Source organism: Terrapene carolina, unplaced genomic scaffold (assembly GCF_002925995.2).
Source record: "Terrapene carolina triunguis isolate 2854851 unplaced genomic scaffold, T_m_triunguis-2.0 Scaffold838, whole genome shotgun sequence".
In the NCBI taxonomy this organism is placed as follows: domain Eukaryota; kingdom Metazoa; phylum Chordata; order Testudines; family Emydidae; genus Terrapene; species Terrapene triunguis.
The window spans coordinates 3,148,374-3,167,679 of NW_020665189.1; the positions used below are offsets into that span (position 1 = coordinate 3,148,374).

Below are 19,306 nucleotides of genomic sequence, written 5' to 3' on the forward strand. Positions count from 1 at the left end.
CCCTGACAGAGGATGACCCAGGGGAGGAACAGACCGGAGGACCCCTCGCTGCAGATGCACTGTCATTCCTGGTAGGAAGTGACCCAGGGGAAAAGTAGAGATAAATGGTGTTAAAGCTGTATTACCGCTTGGTGTGTTGCGGGTGGATCCCCGCCGAGTGAGTGGCAAGTAGAGCTTGCCGCTACCAGGGCCCTGGGTCGGGGCTCGGTGGAGAGGGCGGGCCTGAGTCCCCCTACGCCCTCACCCTGAACCGTGAGGGATTATATGGACTCTGGCCGCTAGGCTGTGCTACCCTGCCTGCAAAGGGGGATTATATGGACTCTGGCCACCAGGCTGTGCTACCCCGCCTGCAAAGGGGGATTATATGGACTCTGGCCGCCAGGCTGTGCTACCCCACCTGCAAAGGGGGATTATATGGACTTTGGCCGCCAGGTCACGCTACCCTACTGTGAAGGGGGATTATATGGACTCCGGCCACTAGGTCGAGCCACCCACTCGTAAGAGGGGTTATATAGACTCTGCCTGCCAGGTCGCGCTACTGCGCCTACCGAGGGAGAGAAGAGCGTATGACCGAGTGACAGTAACAGACAGCCCGAAGAGAGGCAAACACCGAGACTAGAGAGAGGCGAGGCGCTGACACCCTTCCTGCCCCAAAGGGGCACTGTGGTGCTAGCCCCACCACAGGGACCATGAAAGAAATGGGAGTGCAGTGGGTTGGGACAGATATGGGATTGGGTCATGGGAAACACCCATGGGTCAGAGAAAGCATAGAGGGGGACTGGCAAAAATGGTCTTTTCACTGTTTTAAAAACTGTAAACACTTAACATTTTCTAGATATATAATCTGAAATGTTTAATGATTTCCTTTTGAATAAAGTCTCCCTCTCCATTCATCCTCAGACCCATTCATCCTCTACTCTGTGTCATGTATAAATCCCCCCACAACATAAACTTCCTATCAACTTGCTAACATATTTAGGACAGCAGCCCTACTTCGGTGGATTTCTAAAGATGTGTCAGAGCAGGGCCCCCTCTTGTGGCTTTTATATGCTAACCCGATTTTAAATCTTTTTAGAGCAGAAAATTCCAAAATAAAAAATATGTTAAAGCAAGAGATAAGGAAGGTTGTAAGTGAATGTCAATTGAATCCAACTATCTCTCTCACACACACACACATACACACACACACACATTTTAGAAACATCTGCCATATAATCTTTCATCACCTAGTGTTATCACACCAGAAATAAATTGCAAAACTACCTGCAAAGGCCAAGAAAACAACATAATGAACGATTTTAAAATTCCATTTCCGATTCTAGGAATCTATTTCTAATAATCCTGAATACTAATTTAAGTTACATTATTTATTACAAAAATATAAAACCCACTGTAAAATATAGTTTAAATACAAATTTGCAAGTTCTATACCACAGGACACAACACCATCAAGGAATTTCACAACACCAAGTAGATCAGTCGCTCAGTTTCTATTAATTAAAATAGCCTTCTGCTGTACTAACACATGACGTCATGAAAAACCAGATAGAATTCTGATATGATTCAATATGCCCTGAGACTATACAGCTTTCAATGTGTTTTCTACAAATGCACTATACAATATATAAAGTCAACAGTATGCATCGAGATATTTCCATTACAGAATAAAGCAATGTGACAAAGTTAAGGTTGGCTATATGACATAATTCGAATAACACCAGAGACTCCTAAGGCCCCAGCTCCCAGAGTCACGTGATTAGATCAGAGTCTAGGCTTTCATTTAAAGATATGTCTAGCTCTCATGGATGGCAAGGAAAACTCTATAAAGATAAATCCAGTGCAACTGATCCCTGCGACAGCAGCTAGCCTGAAAGACGAGATCATCCCAGCAGAAGGAGGGTAGGGCCTTCCCGTGTGGGTGGGGTCACAGTGTGGGAGTGGTGTTATGGGGCCCCCATAGAGTATACCTAAGGCCTCCTTTGCCTTAATTGGGTCCTGGGTGAATGTAACAATAACAACGGGGAAATAGCTGGATGCATTAATTTATCATTTACAATTCCCTGTTAAACCGCGCTTGTGGCAAAGTTTGTTTCTTTAATGACACCAGCATACTTTGATCAAAGACAAAAATCAGTTATCCCGACTAGAATATTCAAGAATATTTCCCCAAAACAGTAGACTAATCATTTCCTTATAACGTGCATACTCAATGGACCAATAGTATATTAATACTCTCGGATACTTGTGTACTGAAGCTATCTAATATCCAAATATTTCTAAACCAAAACACAGACTACGAAACATTAAATATATACAGATCAATACTAAACTCATTTGCAAGAACCAATAGAACAAAAAGGTAGCATTCTGAATAATTGTGAAATATTTATGATGTTTTCTTTAAATATAGTTAAATATAGGCATATGTTAAATCAATAATAAGAAAATAAGAAATAAAAAATCTATAGAGAATGAGAAGTTAATTTTACCTGGTTCGCTGATTTCATGTCCGTGGTTAGATCAAAGTTAGTAAGAAGATCCTGTTCTTTTCCAGAGTCCGTTCCAGCATTGCCATGCTGAGGTGGGAGAGAGGGGATAATTGGTCTGAGGAATCTGAATTCACTGTTTCCTGATCCAGTTGTTAAACAGACTTCATAACGATAACTGTGAGACAGAGTTCCGTTACCCGTTATATCTACCAAATTATTTTGGAAGTTGCTATTACCACAACAATTGCCAGAAGCAGACATGTATTTTTCTCCATAATTCCTTCTTCTATAAAGCTTGATAATTATAAATATTATCACTGAAATAAAAAAGACAAACGATACTAAACACAAGGAAATTATTAAGTACATCGTTAATGTGTCATTCTCTTCCTCTTCCACAGCTACATCTGTAAACTGCATGTATGCATCCGAAAAGCCATCCACTAGAGCTATGTTTAGAGTTGCAGATGAAGAAAGGGGTGATTCTCCGCTGTCCCTAACAAGCACAATGAGTTTTTGCTTCACCGTATCTCGGTCTGTTATTAGCCTCGTGGTTCTTATTTCACCATTTTGGGAAGCGATAGTAAATAGACCTGGGTCAGTGGCCTTCAACAAATGATAGGAAAGCCAAGAATTCTGACCGGAATCTCCATCCACAGCCACCACCTTCGTCACCAGGTAACCCGCCTTCGCCGATCTGGGAACCAGGTCAGTAGCGGGGGAGCTGCTGTTCTGCAGAGGGTATAAAATGAAGGGGGCGTTGTCATTTTCATCAATTATCACAACTCGGACAATGACTTCAGAGCTCAGTGGAGGGGACCCGCCATCTGCTGCTCTCACTGTGACCTGGAACTCTTTTATCTGTTCATAATCCATAGATCGCAGAGCGTACATATTCCCATTTTCCGAGTTTATGGAGATATAAAAGAGAAGCGAAAAGCCACCTACCTCAGAAGGCAATAGAGAGTATGTCACTTTGGCATTCTGCTCTGAATCTGAATCAAAAGCATTGACCTTCCCTATCAAGACGGCTGGGCCGTTGTTTTCTCGGACATACATAGTGTATGATGTTTGACTGAACTCTGGGGAATTGTCATTAATGTCGGATATTTTCACGACGATTCTCTCCTCAGTGGAGAGACTGGGAGTTCCCAAATCCCTGGCTGTGATGGTGATGTTATACTCCGATACTTTCTCTCTGTCAAGCACATATTCAGTCACTAGAGAGTAGGAATTTTTGAAAGTTGTTTTTAAAGAAAATGGAACATCATCTTCTATGGAGCAGACTGTTCTCCCATTGTTCCCAGAGTCCCTGTCTCTGACACTGAAAAGCGCCACCACTGTTACAGGCGAGGAGTCCTCAGGTATGGGGCTGGTGAGGGACGTTACTTTAACTTCCGGGGGATTGTCATTCACATCCAGCACCTCCACAAGCACTTTAGAGTGGGAAAACAGCCCCCCGTCATCTGTGGCCTGAACATCTAGCTCATATGTTTCAATAGTTTCAAAATCCAATTGGCCTGTGAGTCGAAGTTCCCCTGTCACTGGGTTTATATTAAAAGTTTTACTGTTTTCTTTGGATTTCTGGCTGAAAGAATAGGATATTTCCCCATAATTTCCCTCGTCTAAATCAGTAGCAGAAACAGTGACAACCAGATAATCTTTGGGGCTGTTTTCCAGAACTCGACTTTTGTAAGTGGTCTGAGAGAACACAGGAGGATTGTCGTTGGCATCGAGGACAATGACATGGATTTGTGCTGTGCCGGACTTCGGGGGAGAGCCGCCATCCACGGCTGTGAGCACTAGACTCACCTCTGGCTGCTCCTCGCGGTCCAGTGGTTTATCCAGCACTAGCTCTGCGAATTTCCTGCCGTCACTCCGAACCCGCGTATAAATATGGAAGTAGTCATTATTGCTAATGCTGTAGTTCTGGAGGCTGTTGTTTCCCACATCTAGATCCTGGGCATTTTCCAAGGGAAACCGAGAGCCAGGGTCAGACGTTTCCAGGATTTTTAAAATAAATTCCTTTTCTGAGAACACTGGAGAATAATCATTTATATCATAAACTCTTATCTCAGCGGGATAGGCTTGTAAGGGATTTTGCAGGATTATTTCAAATTGCACCATACAGGGGTCCGCTTCCCCGCATAGTTCCTCTCTGTCCACTTTCTCTTTAATAAACAAGTCCCCAGTGTTGCTGTTTAGCTGGAAATGCTGGCGGCTGCCTTCGGAAACCACACGGGCACTGCGAGCAGACAGTCTCTTCGGGTCTAGCCCTAGATCCTTTGCTACATTAGCCACAAAGGACCCGCTTTCCATTTCCTCAGGCATAGAATAGCGAACCGTCTCGCATCTGAGGGCCCACATGCAAAGAAATAGAACGAGAGAAGCGACTTGCCTTTTGATTGTTGTTCTCCTCTTCTTATCCGCCATTCTTAATAGGAAAGAACACACAGACATCGATCGAGAAATAATGACACTAGTGGAAATTCATTGCAGAATTCTGATTTCCGAAAGATTTACTTTAGTCTGTATATTTCCTTTCTACGGATTCAGTTAATCCAATGCCTTTATAATTTTGTTTTTCTCTGCGATACCAGACAAATCACCCGTGTCTCAGCTCCTGCATTCTGGTCCTGTTACGGTCTAGCCTTGTGACGCCGGAATCGCCTGTTGTAATCTTTCCCCTTCTTAGCCAACAGCGCCACTATGCGTCTAAACGCGGTCTTCCTCGCCGTAAAACCGGTTAGAAAATCTGTTCTATGGCTGTTCTATCTCCTTTACAGAACGGCTATTATATTGCTTTCCATTTAGATATCCTGAATTAATAAACTTTTTTTATAAAACGTAAATCTATTTAGGTAACATACTAATACGGAAAGCAAGAACAGACATACTGAATATTTAATGTGTATTTTAGTCTATTTTTTTCAAATAGTACCTAATCCGAAAACTCAGAGGTGCAAGGTAGCCAAAGTTCACCTCGATATTAATGTGAGTTGAGGCTGCCCAGAATATCTAAAGGTCTGGTGACTGTTTCTTCGACTGTAAAATCTGTGGGGGAGAGGTTATCTTGTACTCCATATAGCACAGTTGTCGGCATTAAACAAACAGTAAAATAAAATAGTCTCTATAGTATGCCTGGCAAATTGCTTTCTGAGCCAATTTGTCCTACCCCGTGTTGTTAGTGCTGTGGAGTATTGTTGCTGCTGTCTGTGTTGCTGTTTTTGGAGCTCTGATGTCAGCTAAAACTTAACCTCCTTAAAAATATGGATGACAGCAAGCTGGGAGGGATTGCAAGCACTTTGAAGGACAGGATTAGAATTCTAACGGACCTTGAAAAATTGGAGAATTGGTCTGAAATCAACTAAATTAAATTAAATAAAGACAAATGCAAAGTACCTCCCTTTAAGAAGGAAAAATCAAATGCACCTCTCAGGGCGACTTTTTGGACAGGTGAGGAACAAATCACAAAATAGTTATTTCTACTCCTGCACAATGTATAATTTAATAGCTGTTAAAAATTTACCTTATTTTTAGTAAAGAAGAAGCAGCAGTCAGACCTTGGAGCTGGAGCCACCACCGCCGCCACTGCTACCTGGGTCGGGGCTGGTGGCCTCGCATCAGGCAGGCTTGGGGCTGGGCAGCTGCTCATGCACAACAAGCATGGGGCCTGCCTTACGGGGGAGAAGGCTGGGGAGGCACAGGCTACATGCCCCATTCCCACCCCCTGCAACCTCCGTGTACCTTGGGTTTAATTGCTACAATCCTGCCATGGCCTCACCAAGCAGTGGTTACCACATCAAGGCCCTTACATAAGTAGGGATGTAAAATGCCATGTTAACAAGGCAACTTCTTGAGGCACTGTTAGCTATACCAAAAGCCTCGTTCTGCATTACATTCTTCAAACTTGCTGGCACTGCACTTTTCTTCTGGAGAGAGTGAGTTGTTACATTTAAATAAAATCACAAATGATCCTTAAATCTGTATATATTTATCAATACAAATTATATAAAATGTATTTTGAAGCTTTTGTCAATTCTTGGTTAGGCTGCAGCTCATTTCCCTGGACTGGGGCGTCATCCCTGGCCCAACTGCAAAATGAGAATAACTGGCTAGATGGTAATACTGCTGAAAAGGATTTGGGGGTTATAGTGGATCACAAATTGAATACGAGCCAACAATGTGATGCCCTTCTGACAAAAAACCTAATATCATTATGGGGTGTGTTAGCGGAAGTGTTGTATCTAAGGCATGGGAGGTAACTGTCCTGCTCTGCTTGGTACTGGTGAGATCTCAGCTGGAGTATTGCATCCAATTCTGGGCCTCACACTTTAAGAAAGATGTGGACAAGTCGGAGAGAGTCCAGAGGAGAGAAACAAATATGATCAAAGGTTTAGAAAACCTGACCTATGAGGAAAGGTTAAAGAAATTGGGCATGTTGAGAAAAGAAGACTGAGGTGGGACCTGATAACAGTCTTCAAATATGTTATTGGCTCTTATAAGGAGGACTGTGATCTATTGTTCTCCATATCCACTGAAGAGAGGACAAGAGGTAGTGGACTTAATTTGTAGCAAGGGAGATTAAGTTTAGACATTAGGAAAAACTTTCTAACTACAAGGGTAGTTATGCTCTTGAATAGGCTTCCAAGGGAGGATGTAGAATGCTGACATTGGAGATTTTTAAGAACAGGTTGGACCAGGGGTAGGCAACCTATGGCACGTGTGCTGAAGGCGGCACACGAGCTGATTTTCAGTGGCACTCACACTGCCCGGGTCCTGGCCACCGGTCCGGGGGGGCTCTGCATTTTAATTTAATTTTAAATGAAGCTTCTTAAACATTTTAAAAACCTTATTTACTTTACATACAACAATAGTTTAGTTATATATTATAGACTTATAGAAAGAGACCTTCTAAAAACATTAAAATGTTTTACTGGCACGCGAAACCTTACATTAGAGTGAATAAATGATGACTCGGCACACCACTTCTAAAAGGTTGCCGACCCCTGGGTTGGACAAACACTCATCAGGTTTACTTGGTCCTGCCACAGTGCAGGGAGCTGGACTTCATGATTTCTCAGGGTCCCTTCTAGCCCTATATGTCTATGATTCTAGTATGAAATTTCACAAAGGGAGACTCACAATTATTATTAACACTTTGAACCTTTCTGAGTAGCATCACTTGACATGATTTTAATAAATGAGTTTCTGAAGTTATAGTAATCATTTTATTGTCTCCCACTTCCTAAATGTGTCACCATGGGCTACTATAAAGACCAGAACAAATGCTTTAATTAAAAGGACCTTTGTTTTTGTTGCCTAAATTTTTTCCCCGTCATACATTTATCAGATTACAGCATTATTATTAGAACGTCTAATATATTCAGTGAAAACAATGTGATACTCTGTCACCACTGAAGAAGCATTGTCCACTTTCTTGTGTGAATGACGCAATGCTGCTGAGCAATGACATCCACATGTGCTGTGGGTCCTCAACAAAGCCTCCACCCACGGAAGCCCACGGAAGGAATGGTTGAGTGAAGTCAGGATAGCAGGATCAGGTCAATGCACTATGGTCATTCTATTGAATCTGGTGCCTAATAGAGTTCCACTCCATATTCCTATAGATAAACTACAGGTATGTGGGCCATCGGGAGTCAGACTCGCTTTAAATAATCAAATACACAAGAGAAGTATTTATAACTCACTATCGGGCTAGGAGTAGGTCTTGAGTGAGCTGCATATAGTGCATTCTGGTTAAGATAATATTCAAGAAAGAGATGGAGGAAAAAGTGAAGAATAAATAAAAAAATAAAAAAATGTGTGAATAATATATAACTAAGCATAATCCTATCTACTTTGGAGCACACGGTACAACTTCATAAACTGGCGAATAATCAATAATTGGGTATTAAACAAAAATAAATGTAACGTGGTTATGGTAAGAAGAACAATCGAATTAGAGTATTAAATGGGATGAGTTTAGCCATCGTAGCTAAAACTATCTGGTTAGAATAGGAATTAACTTGAGTCTCAGTCTTTATAATGTCAACACACATAGAGCAAGTGCCATACTGTTAGATTTTCATCTGTAAGGGTTTTCAGCCCTGCTTAGACTTCAGATATCCATTTTTGGTCATTGTGGGTTTTTTTGATTTTTGTTTTGTTTTTTTAAAACATCAATTGGAGCGTTCAAGAGAGAGCAGAAAATGAACACAGGTTGGAAAATCAGCCCCAACAAGAGAGGTCCAGAGCAAAGAGAAAATAAAAGACAGGGAAGTAGTGGTAACTATGTGTAATTCCCTAAAAATATGACATAGAAGCATCCGCATAATTAAGCAGCAAACAGCGAGCTAGAAGTAGTGATATTATTAACTTGAAGCAAAGAAAATATAGATTTTATTGAGTTTAGGGAACAGAACATGCAGTCACAATCCACTCCAGTTAATTCACTTCAAATCGCTTAATCTTATTCCTGATATGTGCTAATTTAACACAGAGACGTTTAATTTGAGTGAATAATGATGTAAACAACTACAAAGTTTAACCAAGAGATGAACACACACACAAGATATGACTGTTGGGATTATATGCCATCATTTCAGTGCTAAAAATTCTAGTGGTCAGTGACCATGATATTAGCCAGAGATATCTGGCGGGTAAGTCTCCCTCAGGGTTTGGTGAACCATGTTAAAAGTGAATAATTGTGAGGGCCACAGCTAAACCTGGAAAGGGTCATACCTCTGGTGTGAATATAGACACGTTAGGGGTATGACCCATATCGAAGAACATATGTTAAAGGTCAGATTTGTTTTTAAACGAAATAATATGAAGAAATTTGAAAGAGTTTCCAAAGGTGGTTGTGAGCTCAACCGTCAATGGAGAAATTAAAGGCGAGGGTAACGGTCTGCAAAGTCAGTGCTTAAAGTTAGGCACCTTAGAGGCGTGGTCTAACTTTCCAAGTTACAGCGTTCTTTCAACTCCCATTGAAGAAAATGGAAGTCCAGAAAAAAAGCCTACTTTTATTCGGGTGCCTGAATATGCGTTTGCTTGCCTGTGTTTAGGCCCCCAGCTGGAAAATTTTGATTCAGACATATATGATACATTCTATATCTGGGGTACTTTAGGAACAGTGTTGTTCCATGACTTCCACAATGCCGGTGGATAAGCTAAGCAATGGCACTTCAAGTCTGTCCAGCTAATAGCGATCCCTACATTCCAGTCCTAAAGGAAATCAGTCGGGAATTTGCCTCAACTTTTTCTACATGAAAAGATTTTATACGTATGTTGCATTACATGTTGATTCATGGACCTAAGTGGCCTCATGAACCTTATCAAGCAGAGTTCAAAGTGGGATAATTTTATCGAGACTTCAGTGGAGCTGAGAGAGTTACATGTTCTTCATCCCACACAATACTACAGTTTCGCAACAAAGGCTAAAATTTTCAAAAGTGACTAAGTGATTTAGAACGAAGTCCCATTTTCAAAAGTGATTTAGGAATTTCTGTCGCTCTCGAAAATTTAACCAAAAATCACTAATCTAAAATAATATCTGTACACACAGGGACATCGCTATCATCAATCATCATCATCATCATCAATGGATTTCTATGAGAAGAGGAATATTCATAATTAAAGCACAAGGCAAGGGCGTGAAGATTGAATAGTAGGGATATATATAGCTAAATTATTACTATGCACACTCAAATTGTTTAAAATTCTGTTAAACTCTTACTAACAAGCATCAAAGCAAGTTTGGAAAATTAAATATTAATCAACACAAGCAGATATTCTGTCCTGACTCACTGATTCTATCTGACTACCCGCATGGGAACTATTAAGAAAATCATTGTCTCTGACCTTGTCTATTTCAGAATTCTGAGCAAGAAAACTAGGGATTATTGGTCTGAGAAATTTAAACTCGCTGTTACTGATCCGTTTATCAAACAGACTTCATAATGACAAGGCTCGGATAGGATTCCGGGTCCACTGGCACCTACTAAATCACCGGGGAAGCCGTTAGCGCCATAAAAATTGCTACAAGCAGAGTTATATTTTTCACTAAAATTTCGCCTTTTACATCCCTTAATAATTACAAATACTACTATCGAAAATAAAAAAATGAATGAAATCATAGCCAGCGCTATCACTAAATACGTAGTCAGTGTGCTGTCCTTCTCTTCTTCGCTGGGTACCTCAAAAATCTGCATATAGGCATCTGAAAACCCATCCACCACAAGAAAATTTAGCGTCGCTGTGGTTGATAGGGATGGTTCTCCGTTATCTTTAGTAAGGATAAGAAGTTTCTGCTTGAAGCTGTCTCGTTCATTTAATGGCCTAGTGGTCCTTATTTCACCATTTTGGGAACCCACAGTGAAGAGACTTGGGTCTGTGGCCTTCAGCAGCTGGTAGGAAAGCCAAGAATTCTGACCGGAATCTCCATCCACAGCCACCACCTTCGTCACCAGGTAACCCGCCTCCGCCGACCTGGGAACCAGGTCATTAGCGGGGGAGCTGCTGTTCTGCAGAGGGTATAAAATGAAGGGGGAGTTGTCATTGTCATCAATTATCACAACTCGGACAATGACTTCAGAACTTAGTGGAGGGGACCCGCCATCTGCAGCTCTCACTGTGACCTGGAACTCTCTTATCTGTTCATAATCCATGGATCGCAGAGCGTACATATTCCCATTTTCCGAGTTTATGGAGATATAAGAGAGAAGCAGAAGGCCACCTACCTCAGCAGGCAATAGAGAATATGTCACTTTGGCATTCTGCTCTGAGTCCGAATCAATAGCACTGACTTTGCCAATTTTTATCCCTGGCCCCTTGTTTTCTCTTATATACATAGTGTATGACGCTTCATTAAACAGGGGAGAATTGTCATTAATATCTGATATTTTCACGGTGATTGTCACTGCCGTAGCGAGACTGGGAGATCCCAAATCCTGAGCAGTGATTGTTATGTTATACTCCGATAGTCTCTCACGATCCAGTGCGCTTTCGGTCACCAGAGAGTAGGAATTTTTTGATACTTTTCTGACAGTAAAAGGCAGCTCGTCCTTTATGGAGCAGACCGTTTTCCCATTATCGCCGGAGTCCCGGTCCCTGACACTGAATAGAGCCATCACTCTCCCCTGCTGGGAGTTCTCCGGGATAGGGCTGGTGTGGGATGTTATGGTCACCTCCGGAGCATTGTCATTCATATCCAGCAATTCCACCAGGACTTTGCAGTGTGCAGACAGACCCCCGCCGTCCATGCCCTGTATGTCTATCTCATAGTTTTCTCTGTCTTCAAAATCCAATGGCCGCTTGAGTCGAATTTCCCCGGTGACAGGATTTATTTTAAAAGTTTGGCGATTTTCCTCTGAATTTTGAATAATGGAATACGATATTTCCCCATTAATTCCTTCGTCTAAATCGGTAGCAGAGACTGTAGCTAACAAATAATCTTCAGGTGTATTTTCCAAAATCTGGACTTTATAAAGAAGCCGAGAAAACACCGGATTATTATCGTTTATATCCAGAACCATAACTCGAATTCGGGCTGTACCCGACCGCGGTGGGGAACCACCATCGATAGCTATGAGTGTGAAACTGATCTCCGGCTTCTCCTCACGGTCCAGGGGTTTATCCAGCACCAGCTCTGCGTACTTTCTGCCGTCACTGCGATCCCGAGTATAAATCTGAAAATAGTCATTAGAGCTAATGCTGTAATTCTGGAGACTGTGGTTGCTCACATCTAAATCCTGGGCACTCTCCAGTAAAAACCGGTTTCCAGGCATAGTACTTTCCGAGATCTTTAGGATAAATTCATTATTCAAGAACACCGGAGAATGATCATTTATATCGTAAACGCTTACCTCAGCTCTGTAGGACTGTAGCGGACTGTGCAGCAATATCTCAAAATGCACCAGGCAGGGGTCGATCTGCCCGCAGAGCTCCTCTCGGTCTATTTTTTCTTGTATAAACAAATCCCCGGTGCTGCGGTCGAGCTGAAAATACTGTTTTTCCCCTTCAGAAATAATCCGGGCCTGCCGAGCGGACAGTTTCTCGGCTTTCAGCCCCAAATCCTTTGCAATATTCGTCACGAAAGACCCGCTTCCTGTTTCTTCAGTCACAGCATACCGAAGCGTTTCAGTTCTCACCTCCGGCACACAGAGAAAAAGGATCAGAGACAGAACCTCCCTTGTCAGGCCTTTCTCACTATTTCTTATCCCCATGTTTCCCTGTAACCGAACCTCTTCTACAGATACCTGACCTCTCTTTACATATATTTCAGTGTCCCTTAGTAGTGCTTACGAACAAGAATCTTTGCCAAAACCCGTCTCCATCTGAAGCTCTTTCAGGAACAGTGCAGTTCACATTCTGGACAACGCACTGTTATAGTCTGCTTCTCTGCCTGGCAGAGAGACGCTGTCTCGGCGACTAATGGAGTCACCTGCAGCCGCAGTTCTCTTTCTTCGCCTTTGTGGTGAGCAGCGCCACCAAGCGTCTGTATTAAAAATTACTGAGATATTTTTCAATGTAAAAATGGTTTATACATTTCATATCGTCAAAACCTTTTGCAAACATAACCGCAATAAAATATTTAATGAAAACGGAAATAGAATAAAAACCTTTTGCAAACATAACCGCAATAAAATATTTAATGAAAACGGAAATAGAATAATGTGCAATTCGAAACAAATAAATACGAGTAGACTTATTATATTAAAAAGATTAAACAGACGCTTGATTTCAGCATGGTTTATTGTAAAAAGCGATTAATTTTATCGTTTCTCTGAGGTACTTTCTCCGCCACATTGATTTCAAGTGGGAGGGGTAAATGAAGGAAATAAAATATAGACCTTTTGTTTTCGTTATAAATGTATCCCTTGTGTAACTCCATTGACCTCAATGAGATTACAGCCGTAGTAAATTTGGTCCAATACGCCTAAGAAACTTCCCTTAGCCATTCCCAGATATTGACCTATACGATGCCAAATGCGTTCCCGAATGTATTTGAACGACTCATTTAAAAAAAAATACATGCTTAGATCTAAACTCCTAATATTAGTTAGGGATTTTATCTGAAATCACTATTTCATCCTGTGGACAGTTTTCCTTTATCTAAATATTTTCTATATTTTCCCGGAATCTAAATTCAATTCGGGGTAGATAGTTATACACTTCTTAAACCAGGCCCACGGCTCTGCACTTGCGGGGGTTAGTATTTGTGTCTGTTTTGTAATACCTCGACTGATACGGCAGAAGCAGCCTATGCATCAGGGAGATCCCTTGAAATGGATCTAGAACAAATAATCACTTCCCGATTCATTGCAAAATTGAGATGGGACCCATAGGTAGCTTCAAAGCACAGCGGTATTTTTCTCAGGCTGCTATCTTCTTCTTCAGGATCTCAGATTTCCTTTAAGAATAAGCAAATCTCTAGCAGTTACAGTTTCAAAGAAAACCTAAAATATATGAACTCAGCATAACCGATACAGAGATGCCTATGCGAGTATGCAGAGAAGCTGAAATAATAGATCTGAGAGTGTTGTGAACTGCCTCATTCATCTCAGTGAAGAGTTAGCGCACAGATACTCAATGATAACTCAAATGTCGGCCTTTTAAAATATTTCCTTCTTCGGAGAATAAAGGAGAAGATCATAGATCTACACAATTTACTGTGAGTGACATCTCAGTTTGGTGCCACAAGTGCCTTCCTCCTTGTCCCGCAGTCAGGGCCGGCTTTAGGAAGTGCGGGGCCCAATTCGAACAGTTTCGACGGGGCCCCGGCAGGGATGACTAAAAAAAAAAAAAAACATGTAAAAAAACACGTGGGGCTTGTACGCACTGGGCGGCGCTCCTAGTCTTCGGCGGTGGGTCCTTCACTCGCTCCGGGTCTTTGGCGGCACTGAAGGACCTGCTGCCGAAGTGCTGCCGAAGACCCAGAGTGAGTGAAGGACCCGCCGCCGAAGTGCCGCCGAAGACCCGGAGCGCCGCTGGGTGAGTAAAAATTAAAAAGGAGCCTCTAGCCAGGGAAGGGATTCTCGGCCACTTGCCCCCACCCCGGCAGCCCTGCCACTGGGCGCGGGGCCCTCTTAGGCGCGGGGCCCGATTCGGGGGAATTGGTGGAATTGGCCTAAAGCCGGCCCTGCCCGCAGTCACTAGGAGCCAAGTGCAAGAACCATAGCATAGTGGCAGTCCATGGGCACATTCATGTCAACTGAGGAGGATCCAAATTCCGAAGGCCCAGTGGAGGTGAGAGGCCACGCACGACCATATTTTGAACAACTGCACAATCTACCGTGTCACATTTTGGTGACCCACATGCTTGCAGTTTATTTTATAGGTGAAGCTCGGAAGAATACTATCACCTTTTCTGCCAACTGGACCCCTGCTGGCTATGAATCAAACCTGTACTAGCAGTTTCATGTGCTAACATGTATTTTGAAGGGTATCTACTTGGCTTCCGAAACTTTTCTCTTTCTAAATACAATTCTATTATTCATAAAGTAGACATAGAACCTTTACCAACATCTGGACAGATATTATGTAACTGGATGATCACTTACAGATCAAGTTCATACCTTCTATGATTACATGGACATCAGGTCGGAATGAATTTGTTTCCACACATTTTGCTGTACCCATATTTACAGATGAAACTATTTCAATTTTTCGCAAACTGTCCATAGATTACATATGTTCTATTCCTTTCTCCCTTTTTAGGGATCCTGCTTTGTGCTTTACTAGCTGATGACACAAACAGTCCATAATTAACAATATTAACATATTAAAATATAAAAGTTTATAAATTCTAAGACAATCATATACAGTCATTATCATTTACCAATATTCTTCAAAATTACAAAAACTAAAACATCAAGGAATTTTCTTTATAGGCACCTATGTTAATTAACACAGGGAAAATAAGATTTTTTTATTGTAAACGATCAATAAATAACATAGCTATAGAAAATTAAGAATAGCTATGTAAAAGGTTTAAGCATTTTCAAATTCACTTAATAATTCCTGTATTAAAGAGGTAAGTTGCTGATGGGGAAAAATCAATATTTTTGCTTTCAAAATGAATATAATATTCTTACCTGACTAGATGACTTCATTTAGTTTCCCTTGGTAGAGTTCATAGGAAAATCCGAATTCGTTTCTCCATTAAATTGCTGTTCTGGAAGACTGGGGATAATGGATCTGAGGAATTTGAATTCACTGGTTCCCGATCCAGATGCTAAACAAACTTCATAGCCATAACCTCGGGACAAAGTTCCATTACCTGTTACATCTACCAAATTATTCTGGAAATTTCCATCTCCATAAAAATGACCGAAGCAGAGAGATATTTGTCTCTACAATTTCTTCTCTTGTATATCTTAATAATTATAAAAATGATTACTGAAGCGAGAAAAAGAAATGAAACTAAAGACAATGAAATTACTAAATACATAGTCAACGTGCTTTCCTGCTCATCTTCCGCTTCCTTTGCGCATCAACAGATTGCATATAACCATCTGAAAATCCATCCACTAGAAGTATATTTAGTGTTCCTGATGAGGAAAGTGGCGATTCTCCGTTGTGTCTGACAAGCACAGTAAGTTTTTGCTTCATCGTATCTCGGGCTGTTATTATCCTTGTGGTTTTTACCTCTCCATTTTGAGATCCCACACTGAACAGGCCTGGGTCTGTGGCCTTTAGCAGCTGGTAGGAAAGCCAAGAATTCTGACCAGAATCCCCATCCACAGCCACCACCTTCGACACCAGGTAACACGCCTCTGCGGATCTGGGAACCAGGTCATTGGCGGGGGAGCTGCTGTTCTGCAGAAGGTATAAAATGAAGGGGGCACTGTCATTTTCATCAAATATCACAACTCGGACATTGACTTCAGAGCTTCGTGGAGGGGATCCGCCATCTCACTGCAACCCGGAAACCTCTTATCTGTTCATAATCCACGCAGAATGTAGACGTTGCCATTTTCAGAATTGACAGAAAAGTAAGAGGATAAAGGGAAGATTCCTTTCTGATCAGGTAATATTGAACAGATCACTTCGTATTTTGCTCTGAATCTAAATCAGTGGCCTGTTATCATTTCTAATCAGAATGGATGGATTGTTATTTTCCCTTATAGACATGAGATAGGATGCTTGATTGAACACCGGTGCGTTGTCATTGACATCTGAAATTTGCATCTTGATGGTCTCCTGAGTGAATAGGCTGGGAGACCCAGCGTCCATAGCAGTAATGGTTACCTTATACTCTGATAACTTCTCTCTGTCCGGAGCCTTATCGCTCACCAGAGCGTAATAATTTTGGATTATAGGTTTCACAGCAAACGGAAGATTATCTTGGATGGAGCAAGCAGTTCTCCATTATCTCCCGAGTCTCGGTCTCTCACACTGAAAAGCGCCACCACCGTCTCAGGCGGGGAGTCTTCGGATATCGGGCTGTTCAGAGACATTACATTATTGTCATTTCTGGGTGATTGTCATTCACATCCAGAACCTCCACGAGGACTCTGCAGTGTGCAGACAGACCCCCTCCAGCCTGAGTTCTGATTTTCATCTCATGGGTCTAGTCCTCTTCGAAATCTACCTCTCCTATCACTTTTATTTCTCCTGTCACAGAATCTATTGCAAAAATGTGTTGACTTCTTTCTGTGATCTCTTTAAAAGAATATGTTATCTGGCTGTTTGTTTCTTCGTCCATGTCTGTAGCAGATAGTTTGCAAATTACTTGATATTTAGGAACATTTTCAAATGCATGCACTTTGTACAGGAACTGACTAAAGCCATGGGGTGTTATCATTGATATCCAGAACAATAACTCGAATGTGAGCTCTGCAGGTCCTCTGGGAAAGCCCTCTCTCCCCGCTACCCCCAGTCAGAAGCTGTGAGAATCAAATTAAATTCTGGCTGCTCCTCCCGATCTAATGTTTTTTTTCTAATACCAGTTCAGCATATTTATTTCTATCTCCCCTAGCTTGCACATCCAGCCGGAAATGTTCATTGGGGCTGATCGTGTAGTTCTGGATGGCATTTGTTTTCCAGGGGAAAACGGGTGTTTTTCTGTGTCAGTTCTGGAATTTCGAACATAAATTCTTTCTTTCGGAAACTAGGGGAACTGTCAATCACATCCTCTATCTTCACCTCAAAGCGATGCAGCTGCAATGGATTTTCCAGTACAATTTCGAACTGCAGCAAACACGGGTCAGTCTGTCCGCACAGATGCTCACGGTCTATTTTCTTCTTTATTATCACATCCCCCGAGCAGGTGATGAGCTGAAAATACTTTTTGCTATTTTGTGAAATCAGCCGGGCCCTGCGAGCAGTTTCCCTACATCCAATTCCAAATCCTTTGCAACGTTAGCAACTACAGACCTGATGTCCTGTTCTTCAGGCACGGAATAGCGGATCACCTCACACAGCGCTCGGGACAAGCAAAGATACAGAAAGAAAGACAGAACTTGCCTTTTTCTGATGTGGTTCCCCATTCCGCCAGCCATTCCCGGTCTGATCTAAAACACAACGATTTCCATACAGCAGCTCTGATGCCTAAAAATAGTTCCTGTGGTACCAGAGCAATAGTTTGATTAACAGTATATGTGCAGGGTAAAACAATTCGGTTTTAGATAGAAACCTAATTATCTTTCTTCAGAGAAGGACTGTTCGTCTTTTATCTCGGGGATGCTCCCTGTCATGGCGATTCTTCTAACACCGCCTCCGTAGCTCTCTTTCAGCGCCACCTTTGGTAACAGCGCCACCTAGCGTCTCAAACAACACCTTTGCTTTCAGAGCCAAGCTAATTTTAAAGATTATCATCATGGCCTGGTCTACACTACGAGGTTAGGTCGACTTTAGCCGCGTTAAATCGACTTAAGCCTGGACACGTTTACACTACGAAGCCCTTTCTTTCGACTTAAAGGGCCCTTTAAACCGGTTTCTTTACACCACCTCGACGAGGGGATTAGCGATAAAATCGGCCTTAGGGGGTCGGAATTGGGTTAGTGTGGACGGAATTTGACATTATTGGCCTCCGGGAGCTATCCCACAGTGCTTCATTGTGACCGCTCTGGACAGCACTCTCATCTCAGATGCACTGGCCAGGTAGACAGGAAAAGCCCCGCGAACGTTTGAATTTCATTTCCTGTTTGCTCAGCGTGGAGAGCACAGGTGACCATGCAGAGCTCATCAGCACAGGTAACCGTGATGGAGTCCCAGTCCCAGGATCGCAGAAGAGCTCCAGCCTGGACCGAACGGGAGGTACGGGATCTGATCGCCATCTGGGGAGATGAATCAGTGCTCGCCGAACTCCGAAGTAGTAAAAGAAATGGCAAAACATTAGAAAAGATCTCCAAGGCCATGAAGGACAGAGGCCATAACAGGGACGCACAGCAGTGCCGCGTGAAAATTAAGGAGCTAAGGCAAGCCTACCACAAAGCCAGAGATGCAAACGGAAGGTCCGGGGCTGAGCCGCAAACATGCCGCTACTACGCGGAGCTGCATGCCATTCTAGGGGGTGCAGCCACCACTAGCCCAAGCGTGTGCTATGAGTCCCTCGCTGGAAACAGGGAAGCGGGTTCGGCGGACGAGGAAGATGAGGATGGAGAGAACATAGATAGCTCACAGCAGCAAGGAAGCGGAGAAACCAGTTACCCCAACAGCCAGGATATGTTTGTCACCCTGGACCTGGAACCAGTAACCCCCGAACTCACCCAAGACCCTGAGGGCACACAGGGGACCTCTGGTGAGTGTACCTTTGTAAATATTACACATGGTTTAAAAACAAGCGTGTTTAATGATTAATGATTAATTTG

General features: G+C 42.5%; 1 protein-coding gene and 2 pseudogenes across 1 annotated transcript; all 3 read right to left on the minus strand.

Moving 5' to 3' along the window:
- Positions 1-1,194: 1,194 nt before the first annotated feature.
- On the minus strand, positions 1,195-5,103 carry LOC112115039 (protocadherin beta-3-like). The gene is made up of 3 exons (XM_029913749.1): positions 3,438-5,103; positions 2,490-3,221; positions 1,195-1,263 (listed from the first exon to the last, which is right to left on the minus strand). Exons 1-3 carry the CDS (start codon positions 4,947-4,949, stop codon positions 1,195-1,197), a joined length of 2,313 nt encoding a protein of 770 aa, XP_029769609.1. The 5' UTR covers positions 4,950-5,103.
- A 3,809-nt stretch (positions 5,104-8,912) lies between these two features.
- Positions 8,913-12,846, minus strand: LOC112115058 (annotated as a pseudogene).
- A 2,758-nt stretch (positions 12,847-15,604) lies between these two features.
- The window catches only part of LOC112115060, a 59,987-nt pseudogene continuing 56,285 nt past the window's right edge, over positions 15,605-19,306 (minus strand).

Bases quoted from the DNA above. Each gene is read 5' to 3' on its own strand.
- LOC112115039 (XM_029913749.1), bottom strand. From the start codon at position 4,949: ATGTCTGTGTGTTCTTTCCTATTAAGAATGGCGGATAAGAAGAGGAGA. The intron at 3,222-3,437 runs GTAGGTGGCTTT...TACCCTCTGCAG, and splicing joins ACTCTCTATTGCCTTCTGAG to AACAGCAGCTCCCCCGCTAC. The intron at 1,264-2,489 runs GTAAAATTAACT...TGGCCTTTGCAG, and splicing joins ACATGAAATCAGCGAACCAG to GTAGTTTTGCAATTTATTTC.